Genomic DNA, 18,327 nt, shown 5'->3' with positions numbered 1-18,327 from the left:
CATCTAACTTAAACCTACACAAAGAAGAAACCATCGCCAGGGTGTTGGGTAAGAGGAAATTCACTGGCTTTTGTTTTGTTTAGTTTTTTGGAACGGGAGTCACAGTGTTTGGAGTTTTGCATAAAATAATGCCATTTCTATTTTTGTAGTAGTTAATATTTTGATATGTCTCTATAAATTGTGGGGTGGATTGCAAGTAATGAGTATGAATGGTTTATCTTTTTAAATTAGAGCAAATTTAATGTTATTTTAAAACATTGCTTTCACGTGCTTTCAAGAGGGGAGTAAGAGAAGGAATCGAGTTAGCAAGTAGTGAACATTGTGCTATCACCTACTTGTCAATGCCAAGTCAATACAGTTGTATCCATATCAGAAGTGAGTTAGATGTGACAACCACCACTATCCCTTCTAGATACCACTGCTATTCTTCGAATTCTTTACAATATAGATGATTCAAAGATGAAGAAAACCATTGATCATAAAGAATGATTTATTTCTGAGTCAGATAGTAACTTTCTGTATGTTAGCAACTCCTGAGATCTTTCAGCAACTGGGGGTATTGATACATTTTCAGTTAAGAAGTTCCATGACAGTTCCCACAATGGGGACTGAACGGACAACACTTAAAAATCCTAGAGACTGTTGTAGTCTTTAATAAACTTGTGTATACCTAAAGGAATTGTATAACCCAAGAATTTATTATTTCATTTTAAGGGAATGAAAACCATAGATTTCTATAAACGTTCTTATATAAACCATTACAAGGAAAAAAAGGGATATGGATCACCTTTTCACATTGTTTATTTTAATAATTTATATAATTCTTTCACTACTTTTACGTATAGAATATCAGTGAAATAAATGTGTGTTTTTGACAAAATGTTAAAAGAAAATAATGCTATTATGTAAAATAACATTTTGAACTTAGCATAGAATAAAAGATACAATGCCATATAATATCTCCAGCTTGTTCCTGTTTTACTTGTAATAGTTACTTTGAAAAGAATGGCATGGTTTTAGAAACATTCATTTCCCCTTTTTAACATGCACCAAAAATGCTTCCTTTCCATCCCTATCTTTACAATTAGGACTCTAGGATTTGAAAACAGCAGACATGAGATGCAGCTGCAAAAATGTCTACAAGTGAAAGATAATCCACTTAAATCCTTCTACGTGTTGAATAAGGATATATAGGGAATCACAAGTAAATTCAAATTATTTTACTATTTTATTTAGCATTGCTGCATTTTCTCATTTATTTCAATTTTTATTCTTAATTATGAAACATTACAAAATAATGTCAGATGTTCATCCACTCATCTAGTTTTAACAGATATTAACATTTTGCAAAGATATAGATTATGTTGTCTTTTTAGCAAGATACTTTTCACTAAAAAGAAAACATTAAAATATTTGTGTCATCAAAAAGATGAATCACAAACTGAAATTAGCTGCTAAATCCCATGTAAAGCTCATCAGAACTTTAAATGATGAGAGAAAAGCCTCTAAGAAATTCTCTCTCATGCCCCTTGCATGCCTTGTCTTCAAAATAATACTAACAATAATCACCAGGATTTAGATTTGCTTTGGGGAGAACTTCTAAATAATAAGTATTTATAAATATGTTATACACTTTCAGTTAATGATTTGTTTTATAATTAGCGTAATATTTATTTTTGAGAAAGTTACTTTGGACTTTTCTATTCCCATTTGTTTGTACTTCGAATGTGTGATACATGTTTACATATCATATTATACATAAAATATACATTAATACATACAAATATGAATTTAAGTAAAGAGAGAATCTCCAATAAATATTTTTAAACTTTCAATAAAGATCCTATTCCTTTCTCTTGTGAAATTCTTAGATTGCCACTGAGTGTAAAAGTATGTACTAGGCAACAGAGAACAAGATTTAAGGTATATAAATTAATAAGTGAAAAAGTAGACTGACCTTTGTAAACAATTTATGTAGAAATACTTTAGATGCTGGGAGAAAATCTGCTTGATTTGTGCCCTTTCAGGTACAGCTACAAAGTGAGAAGTGGCTCATCTTTCCCGTACAGGTAAAGGCTGAGTAGCAAATTCTCAAATTTCACACAATACTGTTGTTATTATGAAGTAAAATGGAACAAAGAATTGTACGTGAAGTACTTTGGGCAATCCCCTTTGATAGTTTAAGCTGCAGATGTCTGTGTGGTTGGAAGTATGTGTTTTAACTCTGGCTTTACTGTGAGATTCTGTGCGTTTGTCTACAGGCAAAACAGCTTGCTTTTCTCAGTTTAAGTCTATAAGATAATTCTCCTTCTATGGGCTTAGAATTGTCTTTGTTTAGGATGAATTACCCCTTCTTCGACTCTTTCCTATTCATATTATGATATATAATTTTAGTTAAGCAATTATGAAATCTTTCGTATAGTATTATTTTGGGCTTCTGTAGAGAAGCTTAAAATATGTTCCACAAATGAATGACTATGCCTGTTTATTCAATATATTTTCGTGTTGAACTGGACAAAGTCTTGCCTAGTGGAAGTCACAATAAAGTCTTTTTTTTTTTCCTTTTTACCTGCAGAATTAAGACGTTTAACAGTTATTTGAATCTGAGGATGTTATGTTTTCCATGATAAATTTAGAGTAATATATTCTTTTTACTTTCAGGAATACTTTTGAGTTTCCTATAAACAGGTTTCTTTAAATTTTTTTTATTTTTAAGAAAAAGCACTTAGCTCATTTTAAGATTCATAGTCTACATTTTAAGGCCTGCTCTTCAAGACCTGCAAAATAGTTGCTTTTGCTTTTATATTGTGACTACGCATTTTAAAAAATTCATGTTTCAATTTTTTCAGGAATATTTTAATAGCAAGAACCTGCTTCATTTTTCTTCCTTCTATTTTGGTCAAGATAACCAAAATGGCTGAGATTTCCCAGGTCTTTAAAATGGAGCTCCTCAATTCAACGAGTTTTAGGCTGAAGTGTAATGATTCCTAGCCGTTGTTTACTTTACACCTTAGCCATTAAATACTACTGACTTCATAGGCATGGCATACAAACACACTTTCTTCAACTTCATTTATACAGAAAATCTCCAGTTTGAGTTTTTATACAGCCTTGAAGTTCACAGGCTCATGGAAATGCAATTTATGCAACAAATCAACTGCATCTGGCTTCCTTTTTCTATAGTTGGCTAAGGAAATGAAGACCAACTCATTAGGGAATACGTAAGGAATACTTTTCACTTTGGTTGAATAAATAATTTTTGCATGGAAATGTATTCCAGCATCAATAAAATACCACTATGAAGAACCTTTTGGTTTACTCCCTTCTCCACTCCACCTGTAGAATTTTTCCTAGTGGGTAACTAGACTGATCTTCCCCAATATTAAATTGCATTCACACACCGAAATACAGTCTTCCAGTCCTACAAGCAGGTGGAAGGCGCCATGCTGGCCTTGCAGAGGCTAGGTCATCTGTCTGGTCGCATCACCCTGCCACGACCACCCAGTGTTTACTTGACAACTTCCAGAGATAGGAAACTTATTTCTCAACCTCTGCTTTCAAGAATTAAACCTTAGTGGGAGGAATTAGGAAAGCATAAATCTCTTTGCGTGCTTACTACAGCACTGAGTAAGAATCCACAGAGCACAATAAAAACTCGCCCATTGCGATCTTCCCAGGCGCTCTCATCCAAGGGAAGGGCAGGCAGAGAGGTTCAGAGCACGCAGGCTGTCCAAAAAAAAGGGGGGTGGGGGGGGAGACTCAGGGGCTCGGGTGCGCCCTGGAAAAACTTCACATTAGGAAAGGCATCTGCGATAGGCCTCGAGGCACGGACAGCATCGCACTCCGGGGACAAGCCACTCCAGGAAGACGGACCCTCCCTTCCCCGAACGCCAGCTGCAAGTGCCAGGGGGCCCTGCCACCCGCGACGTTTCCAGAAGACCTCTGCACCGGCGGAGGTCCGGCCCTGAAGGCACTTCCGCAGTTCACTTTCCTAAGTCTGCGTTCCGAGAGTGCGCCCGGGAGTTCCGGCTCCGGCAGGTGGGCTCCCTCTCCATTCCTAAGCGCTGACTCTGCGAGGTGCTCCCCCCAGCAAAAGGCTTCTGCGGCTACAGCGAGCGTGCCACGGCTGCCGCTTCCCTCTCCAAATTACGGCGCTCGGAGCTGCGTGACGCCGGAGAGACCGGGTCCCGCCCGGCCGGACAGCAGAGGCGCAGCGCCGCTGCTCGAGCTCTCGGGCCGGGGCGCCTCTTCCCTCCCCCCATCCCGGCGCGGCGGCGGCGGCGGCGGCGGCGGCGGCGGGAGCGGGGGCCGGCCGAGGGGCGGAGCTGGGGAGGGGCCGCGGCGCCGGCGGCTCCGGCGGCGGCAGGTGTGGACCGGCCGGAGGTACGGCGTAGTCCACTCCCGCCCGCTTCTGCCGGGGTCCGGGGCAGGTCCGGAGCTCGGAGCAGCTCCGGCCTGCGCACAACTTGGGGTGCGGCCAGGGACGCTCAGATTTCGTGCCCAACGCCTGGAGGCGAAAGACGCGCGTCCCGGGCCGCAGTGGCGGTGCGGACCGGGGGAGGGGGGCCACGCTTGGTCCCTTTCCGGAGCTGGGACCCGGCGGCCCAGGCTGAGGGCGGGGGGCGGGTTGCGGCCCCAGCCCGGGGCGCCCACTCATCCCCGCCCTCCGGCCGGGACCCGCAGGTAAGCGGAGAGCGCGTCGGTGCCGCTGCGCGGGGGAGCAGGGCTGGGGCGCGTCCCTGGCGGAGTTCCGGAGGAGGCTTTGGGGCCTGGGCACGCGGCGGTGCGCCGCGGGGTCGGAGGGCCGCGCGGGCAGCAGAGCCGGGATGCTGCGGCCGGCTCCAGCGCATCCCGGAGCGCGGCGGCCCTGGCTCTTGGCAGAGCCGCCGCCGCCTCCTGCCGGGATCGGAGGTGGTTACGCTCCGAAGGCAGAGGTCCGCTGTCCCCTGAGCCTCCGAGTCGGCTCTGCGTGACCGTGAGCGCGGTGGGGGCGAGCGCTTGCCGCCCGCAGTGTGAGAGGAGCCGGTTTGCCCTTTGATACTGTGCCTTTAAAACTTCCTCGGCTTCCCACTCCTGAAGCGAAGAGAAATTAAGCGTGAGGTAAAATCCACGCCCAGGAGGATCAGAGTTTGTTTGCGCTCGGTGCAGCTGCGAAAATGATGCTCTGTGAAATCCTGAGCCCCCTTCCCCCCCGAACTTCACCGAAAAGAGCCTCCGACCCTTCGGAGAGACAGCGGTCGTCGTGAACTAACTCGATGGAACTGTTCACTTAGCGCGCCTCGGGGGAGAAGTTGAGGCAGGCTCTGGCAGGAGCGACCCCTTCCCGGCTCCTGCGGGACGTTTTGGTTCCCGCTCCAGGAGTCCCAGGACTGGGAATGACAGCTGGGGCCCCGCACCTCGGGCTGGGCCCGACACCCGTCCGCTGCGCCGGGACCTCCGCTTTCTGGAATCGGGCCTTTCGGCTTCCTTGTTGAAATCGTGACAGCTTTGGAGTGAAATTAGGACAATGATCCTATTTTTTTTTTTTCTCTAGAGTTTATTACCTCTGCCTTAAGATGTTTCTCTCATGGACAGAAACTTAGAAGATTCCGTTTTTGTATTTTCTTTTCCAGAAACTTTTGATGGAATACATAAAATTTGGACTTTAAAAACGGCCGCCCACTTTGTTGCCTAGCGCTTTTGTGTTTGGGAAGGGGGCTGCCTTTTCAGCTTATTTTTAAATCACCGACCTTGGTCGTTTTTTTCCGTGTCTCTAGAAGTTAATCTTTACCTGAGGCCTTTCTCTTGGTTTTATGGCAAAAAAGTTAAGTGGACAGTGGTTTAAGCCTACCCTAAAGAACTATGTAGGTCTCCCGCCCACGCCTCTTTTTTAACTGTATCGGACTCCCATGAAAACTGGGCAAACTGCTTTGATTTTAGGACACAGAAAACATCGTAAGGGGGATTTGGGGCTCTTATCTTAATAGAATTATTGGTTTATGGTGTTTATTAACTTAGATGGCATTAGGTCTTTACTGTATTTGAGGTTATTGCTTGATGATAAGCAAATGTAGGAAGTCAAGAAACTCTTAAAACTGGAGTTATTCTCTGGGCGGTATTTTGTAGTATTACATGGTTTTAACAGATTCTGAAATGTCAGGTGAAGCCCTTGACTGATAACATGGACTGTTGGTTCTTTTTAAAACTTTAAATAGATTACTGAGAAGGGAGATATAAAATGCTTGATAATTGTGCATCTTTTTTAACAGTGGAAATGGGAAGAAATGGGGAGGATAGTGTTTTTCTAGAATTTAATAACTAGTAGTTATTCTAGAAACCAGAAATATGCTTGAGGAAATCCAATAAGGGTAAAATTGTACATTGTATTTTTAAAATGTTAAGGAGAATATGTACTTGTAAAGCTAAAATACTCAAATGAGCAGCATTGAATGAGATAAAATAGAATAATTTTTCCATATATCATTTTTCCTCAGATTAAAACAATAGCTATCTTGATTTGCTTTAAAATTTAAGGTATAATTAAATTTGGCAGGTACCTATTTGGGATCATTCAAAATACTTTATTTCATTTATTATAAACAATTCCTTTCCTCAGTAATAGGTTTTTGAGCAGTGTGGTTTGCTTGAGATGCTGGCACTTAATTACAGTAGATGTCATTACATTTTTCATATCATTGCTCTAGTTTTTCTTCACTGTGTTTAGTTAGGTACTATTGGCATTAATTTGTCGGCTCTCAAATTTAAATTATGGAGAAATAATAGGTACAATCCTTAGATATTAAATCTAGTGTTAGGATAAAATAGGTTTATTTAAAGAGAATAATGTTTCTGATAGTTCTTTTAATCATAAAAATAAAAAAAGAATTAATTATGTTTTAAGTTTCTTGATGTATCTAAAAACTATTCACATTAGAAGTGATCTCCCAAGTGTTTCAGAAATGTTTATAGTATAGAGTGGAAAAGTTAGTTTTCTGTTAGAATATATTTCCAAAGAATACAAAATAAAAAAAGCTTTCATTGAATTCAGAGTTAAATCTTAAATAAGAAATAGTAAAATTTGATCTAAGTATTTTAAACTGTATTTTCATTGAGGACTTTTTAACAGTGCCTTCTAGTAAGTGTACTGAAAGTAAATTAGTACAATGTAAGTACCCCAATGTGGCTGCTTTGTTTGTGGCTATTGAGGCTTTTTTCTCCGCATCTTTTTGAAGGACGAGTCCAAGAAATTACCAAGAGGATTCTGAGGAAGATTGAGATGAAGGAGAAAAAATTCAAACATGATTATGGTGTATATGTGTGTTAATTTGAAGCAGGGAAGGGGTTGAAAACAAGAGTTAATGGTCAAAATATTCTTTCAAAATCCCAAGCAGTTTTTAGTGTATTATATAATTGACTGTCTAGCCAACCTGAAGTTATTGAATATTATAAAATACAGCAGATCCCAGAAAAATAAATAGTTTCTGAAAATCCTTAATCATGGCTATGTCAAGTATGTAACCTACTCTATATTGTCTAAATCGCACTATTTGAAGCCAATTTATAAATTAAATGTGTTATAAAATTAATTAAATAGGTAATTTCCCTTTTAAGAGAAATGCCCCTTTTTGAGGGACTATTTTTTAAAACATCAAAAATAGCCCTAATTCTTTGAGTAAAGCAATAGTTATATTAATTAAAAGTTATACTTTTAACATGAGGAAATGCTATTTATATTGGCCTTGGAAGCATTTATGCTAAGTAGTTTGTGGCCCAGTTTCCATTTCTGTATCTGTGCTGCCTTTGACAAAGGATTCAGTATGGAGGGTGTGAAAGATTTTAAAGGGAGAATTAGTAAAACTAGCTATGTGGGTTTTTCACCGGTCAGCCCTATGAGCCTATGTCCACGTGAATTCAGAACCAGAGGAGAAGTTCTAAGAATCTGATTCCCCACAGCTCCTTTGCACTGATTCCTGGTGAGTTAGTAGCAAAGAGCCATCTCTGCCATTTCCAAAGCCGACTTCATGATCCACAGCAAATCAAACCCACGGAATCTTTTAGTCTTGTCCAGTTCAGCTCCACTTCCTTGCCAGGGGCATAACAGCCGAAGTTAAAAGACTTATACTCAAATGGGAAAATTAGTGCCATTTGTGTATATGCAGTAGCCTTATTCAAACTGCTTTCAACCTAATTGGAAAAAAAAAGTATGATTTGATTATAAGTCCTCCAGGGTGGGTAGTGTGTAGGAGACTGCGGTTCAAGACTGCATTTAGGTTTTTCACTTATTTTGAATTATTTAGAGTTTGTCTTGTAGCTCTCTGGTTTGTTTCTTTGTGACTTACTCAGCCTCTACAATTTGGAAGAGAGAGAAAGCACAATACAATGGTAAATTTTAAACGTGTAAGCTGGTACTATATTGGTCGCATAAAACTTCCACTTCTGCTGTGGGAACTCCCTGTTGGATTTTCTTCTTTGTACTTGAAATCTAAGTTCTTTACTTGGAAGTAATTCTTATTCTGAGAAGGGCAGCAGAAAAAGGAAAAAAAAAAAAATCCTGCATCAGGCAACTGATTTTTTAAATTATCTCTGAAATCTCAAGTAGATTTTGGCTACTAGTAAACTGGACATGTAAACATAAGTTAAATTAGCTCAGAAAAGTCTGTTCCAGAAACTGTCCTGTTTGTGATTTGTTTTTTAGAAAAACTGATCTTAATGTGACATGTAATATTTCTTCTAGATTAATACTGTTAACATATTTGAGGTGAAACAAGTTTAAGAATCCAAGGTATAAATACATGCAAAGGATTGATTCCCTAAAAGTCAAAGCAGTAAGATCTTATAAGCTAAAATAACCTGAGATTTTTGAATTATAATACATGCTCAGGTAGAAATTCCAGTCATAAAGTCATTGAGTAACCCTGTGGGGTTCTGGTCATTTTTTCTTTCTTTTAGCCTGACCTTTTACTGATTATCTCAACTTTGTTAGCTTTTTATTTTTTTTAAAGTCTCAAATACAAAGCAATAAACTAAAAACAAAAAAACTGTGAACTTGCTGTGTTAAATCTATGTATAGTGAATGAAGTTTTTAAATTAGAATTTAATTAGCTTTTAACTAGTCTGACTTCAAATAATTGACTAGTACTGTTGTCACTTGACCTTTCTTTTCTGTGCCATGACCCAAAGTTGGTTTACTTTTTATGGGTGAGAGTAGAACTAGATTAATTAAAAGCAAAACAAGCAAATCCCAGCTTGCACCTGACTTCAGTGGTTTGTAACACTGCTGCATGTTTGCCAGCATCCTAATAATGATAAAATTGTAGGTTGTTTTATGCTTTATTTTTATTTTTGGAATCAGGATTAGGGTGATTGAAAAATGAAAAGTATAACATTCACTTTTTAAATTAACGTGTATATTCAAATTAACTGATAGTAATAAAAATCAGTAGTTTGAATTTATAACAAAGCAAAAACTATTATTTGTACCTGGACTGTTGTATGGTAAGTAGCGTTGTAATTATTTCTAATAAAATAAAAAAATTAGAATTTTATAGAACTTTTTAACCTCTGGAAACAAATTAATAGTTTTGTACCAAAGAGGACATTTTTAATAAAAACATCTTAAAGATTAAATTAGTCAAAACATATTTTTTCAGTTATTTATTATTTTTGAACCTGAAGTCACTGAAAATATTACAGATAAAAGAATATGTGAAAATGTAATGAATAAAAGCTAGCTGTTCTTTTTTTTTTTTTGAAGAACGAAATCTCATACCTGCCATTTTAATGTAATTTTTATTCTTGGGATCTAGAGGTTTTCAGGTTCTGGAGAAAAGGTCATAAATCATAAGTAATGTCAAAGATGATGAAAACGTTTAGAAGATTCAGTTTCCTTTTAAAATGCATGTATTTAGTACTTGGTCAAAGCTAATGTTCTGTATTATTTAATTAACACATTATCAAAAAGAGACCATTGAAAATGGAAAGCTAATTATAATACAGTTAACAGTAATTTAAAATAATACATTTGTTTGAAAAGTAAATCTTTGAAGAAAAAGTTCATTATATTAGTCCTAATAGAATTTTTTGCTAAATTTATTAAAGTAGAAATAAGTACACATTTCAGAATGATAGACAAGTTTCTATGTGTTAGCTAAAATTATATTGGAAATTTTAAATATAAATGGAACTCCATGCTGGTCTCCCATTAAGAGTGGCAGTGATCCAAGTACTCGTACCATCTTCTGTTTCCTTCCCAGGTGCATTAGCAGGGAGCTGGATTGGAATCGAGCAAAAAGCAGAGGTCTAATGAGAAAACCAGCTCTGTGAGATTAAAGAGGTCAGTAGCTAGTAAAAGGAGTGATGCCAAAATTCAAACCCGTCTTTTCAGTTCCTATGCCTTTGTTCTTGGTTATTGCTGTGTTTCACAGTAATTAAACAGAATATTTGTGGAATTATTTTTTTAAAAAAATTGCAGTCATTTCATAGTATTTTGAGAATCCTCAGCTGTAGTTTTTTTTTTTTTTTTGTATTTTTTCTTGGAATTTCAGAACTAGTTCAAAACACTTTATGTTCAAGCCTGACAAAAGATACAGATAATATAGGTAGTAATTTTTATAAGCAAAAGAAATAGGTCGTGTCTTTAAAGTACTAAGTCTAGTAACGGATTATGAATTTTCTCTGAACAAAAATTACTAAAGCATCACAGGGATGTTTTTTGGAGGGTGAATGGAGAAGGGGACCAGGTTTGGAATGCAGTTGTAGCCTTTGGGGCACCTAACCCATAATCAGTGTTCAATGTTTCTTTATTTTTTAAATATTTGTTTAATTTATTGGAAAGGCAGAGTTAGAGAGGGGAAGAATTGGGGTGGGGGGAAAGAGAGAAAATCCATCCACTGGTGCACTCCCCAAATGACTGCAACAGCCAGAGCTGGGCCAGACCTAAGCCGGGAGCCTGGAACTCCATCACATGGGTGGCAAGGGCCATCTTCTGTTGCTTTCTCAGGCTCATTATCAGGGAGCTGGATCAGGAATGGAGCAGCCAAGACTTGAACTGGTACCCATATGGGATGCTGACATCCTAGGTGGCAGCTTAGCCCACTGCACCATAACTCCTGCCCCTTTGGTATTTCTAAAATCAATGAGGGAATGAATAAAAGGATGATGTGTCTTTGCTCATACACTCAAAGTGTGGTAACAAGTATAGTGTTACCACTGTCTGTGTAACTTTGGATAGAATTCTAGACCTTCTTCAATGGCAGCCCCCTCTTTCTGGCATGGTAATCATATCTTCCTCATTAGTTGTTGTGAAGGTTTTGAAAGTGATAAGTCCCTTTTCTTTATTCTCACACCTGGCCTCTTATGTGAATAGAAAGTCCATTAGAGGGTGAGGCTGAGAGACAAGGCCTGAGTTCAGACTAAAGTCCTTGTAACTGAATCCATCACAGAAAGGGTGAATGTCAAGGAACAAGGTGGAAATGGTGCTCTCTTAGTGCTCAAGTGGGAGGGACCTGGGTTCCAGTGCTGATCTGTAGTGTTGACTCCAGTGTCAACACTGGTACCTATATGGTACTCCAGTGTGGCTTCGGGCAACTCACCTGGGCTACTGTTGTATAAACTGAGGACACATTTCAGGGCTATCTAAGAGTCTTGCAAACATGGTCTACTTGGGTAAGTTTCAAGTGCCTGCTGTCAGTGTCTGACAGGGAACTGAAGGGAACTCCCCATGGCAGGGATCTGCCACTCCACACATTCACTCACTCAAGCATTTCCGTATCCAGGTAAAACACTATCTGGACCTAAGCTTCCTCTTTAGCATTCTGCTCCTCTCCCACTGTACCAGATGGTGCTGGAGGTTGAGACAAGTTAGTTTTAATTTTGTGGAGGTTAAAGACCCTGTGCTCCTGAACAGGATAAGTGAAAAGGCCCCTTTCAGGGCTAACCCTGCAGTGTATGAAATTCAGCATGGGAACACAAGAAAAGAACAAAAACGGAGCACTGAAGAGTGGGCTGAGTCAGTTTGCAGGCTGAACAAAACAATGATTAAAACAGAGAAGCGGTAGGCGTTTGGCTTAGCCTTAAAGACACTGGTTAAGACTCCTGTGTGTCATATCAGAGTCCTTGGGTTCAACTCCAGGCTTTAGCTCCTCATTTCTGATTTTGCCGGTACAGACCCGGGAGGCAGCAGTGAAGGCACAAGTAGTTGGGATCCTGCCACCCACAAGGGAGGCTTGGATTGAGTTTCTGGCTCTGAGCTTCTGCCTGCCCAGGCCCAGTGCCCAGTCCCAGGAACCCAGTTCCAGCCATTGTGGGCATTTAGGGAGAGGATGGTTCTCTCTCTCTATATATATATATTATATATATATATATATGTATATTTGTATATATCATGTATCTGTGTGTATGTGTCTGTCTCCCCCTAAAGATAAACAAAAAAAATTTTTAAATGAGGAGAAATAAAAGGAAATTTAATAGCAATAAAAAGTATCCAAATGAGTTCAAATTCAAAGTGAAAAATCGTACACACAAAATTGGCCAGATTAAATTTATATGAGAAGAAAGTTAAAATGTGAAAGACAGCTTTCTTGATTGGAAAAATGACATAAATGGTCAAAGCAATGAAAACTTTAGGGTTTTTTTTGCCAGAATTCCTTTTTTTAAGCTAATTTGAACAGAGCAGTTATGTTGTAGGAAAGCAAAGCTTTTATGTGCATGCAAAAAGACAGGGTGAGAGGAAGATGATAGAAAACAACCTCCCGGGACACCAACAAAGGCAAGCAAACCCAAGAATCCTGAAAAAGAGATTTTCAGCAAAAGAATATTTTAAAGTAGATGGAAAATAGGAGGCCATTATCTCTTTTTGTGTCTGAAGAAGGAAAACAAGGACTATGGTTTTAGTTTATCTCTTTTTTTTTTTTTTAAAGATTTTATTTATTTCAGAGGCAGAGCCACAGACAGACGGAGAGACAGACAGATCTTCCATCCATTGATTCACTCCCCAAATGGCCGCAACTGTCAGAGCTCAGCTGATCTGAAGCCAGGAGCCTCCTCTGGGCCCCCACACAAATGCAGGGTTCAAGTACCTGGGCCATCCTCCACTGCTTTCCCAGGCTACCAACAAAGGGCTGGATCAGAAGAGGAGCATCTGGGATATGAACCAGCACCCATATGGTATGCTGGCACTGCAGGCAGAGGCTTAACCTACTAGACCACAGTACCGGCTCCAAGACTGTGATTTTAAATCATTGAAAGAAAGGGCCAAAACAGACAAGTTTGGCATAATAAATGGAGAATTGCAGAAACCTGTGGCAGTCTAGAAAATGGCCCTAGTTTATGTGTGATCATGTATGAGAGTGAACAACAAGGAAATGAGCAAATGTTGCTTAAATGTTACCAAGCCCTGCCTTGTCCAAGCAATGGTATGGGTAAGCAGGTGTTGGGAATGGAAGAGTCTTAGCATGCACTTCTTTTGTCTCCTCCATACCCTCAACCGTAGAGATGCTACACCATTATCATGCATGGTTATGGACTTCAAGTTGGCAGCCCTGTGTTTCAGTCTCAGTTCGGCACTTAACTTCTGGCTATGTGACTGGAATGGACTAAAAGCTGTCCTCCTCACTTTCATTTGTTAAATGGGGTTGTTGCTAAGCATGATAATTCCCTCACAGGGATACTGGAAGGGTCAAATGAACTAGCTGGTGTAAGTTAAAATATTTTGTAAATGTCCCTGGATATTTTTTACTACAAAACTTAGATGTCTCACTGTAAATATTTGCAATGGGAAGAAGGAATTGGAGATTTTTTTTTCCTTTTTAGTTATTGAAGTTCTTGAACCTTTGGGACATCATTAAATTCTGGGATTCCTAACCTGGAGTTCGTTGATCACAAGGGAGCTTATAGACAGCATTTAGGGGACAGGGAACTTGTATTAAAAAACAAAAATTGCATTTTTAAAAAAGATTTATTTATTTATTTGAAAGGCGGAGTTACGGAGAGGCAGAGACAGAAGTCTTCCATCTGCTGGTTCACTTCCCAAGTGGCCTCAACTGCCAGAGCCGTGCCAATGCAAAGCCAGGAGCCAGGAGCCACCTTCAGGTCTCCCCAGCTAGTGCAGGGGCCCAAGGACTTGGGCCATCTTCCACTGCTCTCCCAGGCCATAGCAGAGAGCTAGATCAGAAGTGGAGCAGCCAGGGGTCAAACCCGCACCCATATGGGATGCTGGAACTGCAGGTGGCGGCTTTATCTGCTACGCCACAGTGCCAGCCCCAAAAATTGCATTTTATTTTCATTAAACTCTAATTGAAATTTAGCATTTCATTGAATTATGAATGGAGGTAACAAGTGACCACAGTACTTAGCAGAACCTATGACAACCAACTGTAGGAATCACATTTGTATCACATTTAGTAGTTGCAGATAATTAGAAATAATGTTTGGGGCCAGCATTGTGACATGGCAGGGAAAGCTGCTGCCTGGGATGCTGGCATCCCATATGGGTCCTAGTTTGAGTCCTGGCTGCTGCACTTCTGATCCAGCTCCCTGCTAATGGCCTGGAAAAGCGCAGAAGATGGCTCATGTACTTGGACTCCTGTACCCTTATGAGAGACCTCTGAATGAAGCTTCTGGCTCCTGCATTTTAGGGGATGAACCAGCAAAGGAAGATTTCTCTCTTTCTGTCTCTCCATCTCTGTAACTAAGTTTCAAATAAGTCTTAAAAAAAATACTTCTGTGTGATACAGCTTTGTTATTAAACCTAGTGGTAGGTGTCATTATTTAATACATTAACAAAGAATCATAAATATTATATCAAAATTTGTTTTAGTATTTAGATATTTCAGTGTCACTGATTTCTGTTGTAATTTATGTTATGTGTTTCATCTGAGAAGAGATCAGTCGCTGCAAAAAAAGGAAGTTTTGCTTTGTTTTTGCAGTTATTGTTAAAATAGCAGGCTTACATGGGTTTCAGCAGATAATGATATTAAAACAAACAGTAAACTACCTGCACTCTAACTAGGCTTCCAGAAAGAAAGATTCTAGGTGTGCAAGTTAAAACAGCATAAACTTGCAATATAATGAAATAGTGCCCTGGACAGTGTAGAACATATTCTTTTCACTCTGAAAAGTTTCATCTCTGTAATGCATGGGGAAAGATTCAGGCCAGACTGCACCAGTGCACTCAGAGGCATGGAGAGCATAGTAAAGGACAAACAGCACACATCCCTTACAGTGTAATGTCTTCTTGACACCTGCTGATGATGCTGGGACAACAGGCAAAAGCATATTCTTCTGAAACTCAAATAGAGTGATAGATGTTTCCATGTCATTTTTAAATTTTATTTTGTTTTTGTTTGTTTGTTTTGTGGCTATTGTAGCATTTGACTCATAAAATGGCAATAACTTACGTTATTTTGCTTTTACTGGACCTTGTTTAAACATTTCATCTGATGAGTGCCCTTACGGGATGCCTAATATACTTTATGAGTATGTGCACCTTTCTTCGTAAATAGAGGTTTAATTCTCTCTTTTTTTTTAAGATTTACTTTATTTACTTGAAAGTTAGAGTTACACAGAGAGAAAAGGAGAGGCAGAGAGAGAAAGAAAGAGAGAGAGAGAGAGATCTTCTATCCGCTGGTTCACTCCCCTGATGGCCGCAATGGCTGGAACTATACTGATCTGAAGCCAGGAGCCAGGAGCTTCTTCCGGGTCTCCCACGTGGGTGCAGGGGCCCAAGGACTTGGGCCATCTCCTACTGCTTTCCCTGGCCATAGCAGAGAGCTGAATCGGAAGAGGAGCAGCCGGGACTCAAACCGACGCCCATGTGGGATGCTGGCATTGCAGGCAGCGGCTTTACCCGCTATGCCACAGCGCTGGTCCCCAAAAGAAGGTTAGTTTTTTGAAGTTTAAGTCCTGTCTAGCCATATCCTCTGCTGATCTTATTTAGCATCTAAAAAAAGATAATTCAATAAATTACATGGTATACATTTTAAGAAGTGGAAACATTTTTTTTTGCTTCCATATTCTCCTCTGCTAGCTTTGCTTTCTGCTGAAATCCATGGCTGCATTTGTGAAAACACAACAAATAAGCTAGCATTTATCTCCATCTTGTTTGTTTTGATTTCTCACATTTGAATATTTGAGCTTCCTCAATATCTGGGGGCATGTTACAGTTGTCACAGCTCCTTTATCTTTGCCATCTGATAGTGCATGTCTTTGAAGTCTGCTTGTGATATGTAGTGATTGGGAGCATCAGAGAAGCATAGACTGTCAGATCTGCAAAGGTCTAAATTCCCTTTTTTGCTCGGTGATCAGTGGGGCAAGGAAGGTTAAGGGACTTACCCATGCTTCATATTGGGTAAGTGGTGGACTCAATAGTGTAAGCCTATCAATAGATTATCAATCCATACTGTGTTACCACACCAGCCTTTCCTTAAAAGTGCATTCTATTCTGCACAGAATTCTCTGGTCACATCAGTTTTGAAAATCCTGAATGTTTTTTGTTCATTAGATATTCCAATAACTTCTGTAATATAACTTGTTGGATTCTAACTTGGCATTTTCTAAGTTTATTGATCATAGTATTCTCCTTTCTCTCCCCCTAGAAGTCTAATAAGGGGTTATACTTCGGGAAATCCTGTTCTGTGCATTGGTGAGCTTTGCTGCTGCTGCTGCTGCTGCTGCTGCTGCTGCTGAGGATAACAATAACTTTAATTGACTTACTACGTCATAGGCACTGTTCTAAATACTTTACACAAATAAGATTCATTTATTCTTCACAGCAGCCCAGTGAATCAGATACTATTATTGCTTCTGTTTTATAGATGAGGAGAGGAAAGGCCAGAGAGACAGCCGCAATATAGTAATTGTGCTGCTCAGGTAGTAGTGTTAGGTTTTTAACCAGGGATTGTCAACCTCAGCACTGTTGGCACATTGGCCACGTAATTTGTTATTACAGAGGGCTGCCCTGTGCATTGCAGACTGTGAAGCAGCATCCCTGCCCTTTTCCTGATTTTGTCTACCAAAAATGTCTCTAGACATTGCCAAATGTCCCCTAAATTGCTCCCGATGGAGAACTGCCGTTGTAAACTTATAGCAGAAATATACTTTCTTAAATGACTTTCTTAGTAAATTTTACAGTGACTCATGATCATGATTGGGCAAATTACACATTGTAGGTTCTGTGACTGCGTCAAGCAGTGTACACTTAGGTGGGAGTGGGTATGAGTTAAACTTGACCTATACTGCTCCCTTCCGCTCCATTTCCTTACACTGCTTCTGGTGAGAGCCAAAAGGCCAAAATTTGTTGATTCTGCCCTCAATTTCTTTTAACTGCCCTAAGCACACACCCCCAATTCATATATTGTTTCCATTTTATACTTTCCCTTGGACTTGACCCATATAAACACACACAAAGTCTTGTTTTTTTTTTTTTTCTGTGTAATAGAGGACTTAACACATCTGAATTACTCTACAGTAAGAACTTGTGTCTGAGCCAAGATTAACAGCCGCCAAGCAAAACATACCCAGCAATGAATAACTCACAAAGATTTGGCAAAGAAAAAGTAAAGTTATATGATGAAATATATTACTAAGGTATAGGATTTTATTTTCCAGTGTGTAATCTGTTAAATTCACACACCTCAAATGGGTTCGAGGCTTCTGGTGATTGTTTCTTTGAAATTTAATATGCTATTTTCAGGAACAGCTGAGATATAATGATAATAAAAGAGCAATGAAATCTTCGGTTTAAATACTGGCTCTGCCAAACATTTGCTAACTACATGACCTCATGTCTTCTTTCTAAGGGTTTACTTCTCCAGCAGTCAAATAGAGTAGTGATATGAAACTGATCAGATATGAAACTGATCATCTTATTGAAGGGTTGAAATAATATATATATATATTTATACATATATGTGTATATATTTATACATACACACACACTCCAATATCCAACCCAGAACCTAGTATGCCAGTTTTCTTCCTTCTTCCTTCCTTCTTTCCTTCCAGGACCAATTTATATGGGGACTCTATCACACTTTTAAGCTTCATCTTTTTTTGTTTGTGGTGAGTCTTTAAGTGTAAAATATTGTCTTCAAAAGGAACAGCAATACCATGAATTAGCCAGTTACAGATAACTCTTACTGCAAGATTGGATTTTTTTTTTTTTAGATTTATTCATTTATTTGAAAGGCAGAGTTACAGAGAAGCAGAGGCAGGGGCAGAGAAAGAGAGAGAAAGAGGTCTTCCATCTGCTGGTTTACTCCCCAGATGGCCACAACAGCTGGAGCTACACTGATCTGAAGCCAGGAGCCAGGAGCTTCTTCTGGTTTCCCACGTGGGTGCAGGGGCCCAAGG

General features: G+C 39.6%; 1 protein-coding gene across 1 annotated transcript in view; it reads left to right on the top strand.

Annotated features, from left to right (window-relative positions):
* LOC149128785 (uncharacterized) overlaps positions 1-18,327 on the top strand; it is a 198,109-nt gene that overhangs the window by 103,898 nt on the left and 75,884 nt on the right. Inside the window, exon 2 of the mRNA XM_089306760.1 lies at positions 3,678-4,683. Coding sequence (XP_089162886.1) covers positions 3,678-4,683 — 1,006 coding nt within the window. The remainder of the gene's footprint in view (positions 1-3,677; positions 4,684-18,327) is intronic.

This window comes from Oryctolagus cuniculus, chromosome 1 (genome assembly GCF_051225735.1).
Source record: "Oryctolagus cuniculus isolate XC-2025 breed Fujian yellow rabbit chromosome 1, ASM5122573v1, whole genome shotgun sequence".
Classification (NCBI taxonomy): domain Eukaryota; kingdom Metazoa; phylum Chordata; class Mammalia; order Lagomorpha; family Leporidae; genus Oryctolagus; species Oryctolagus cuniculus.
This window is presented reverse-complemented; position numbering and strand designations above follow the sequence as displayed.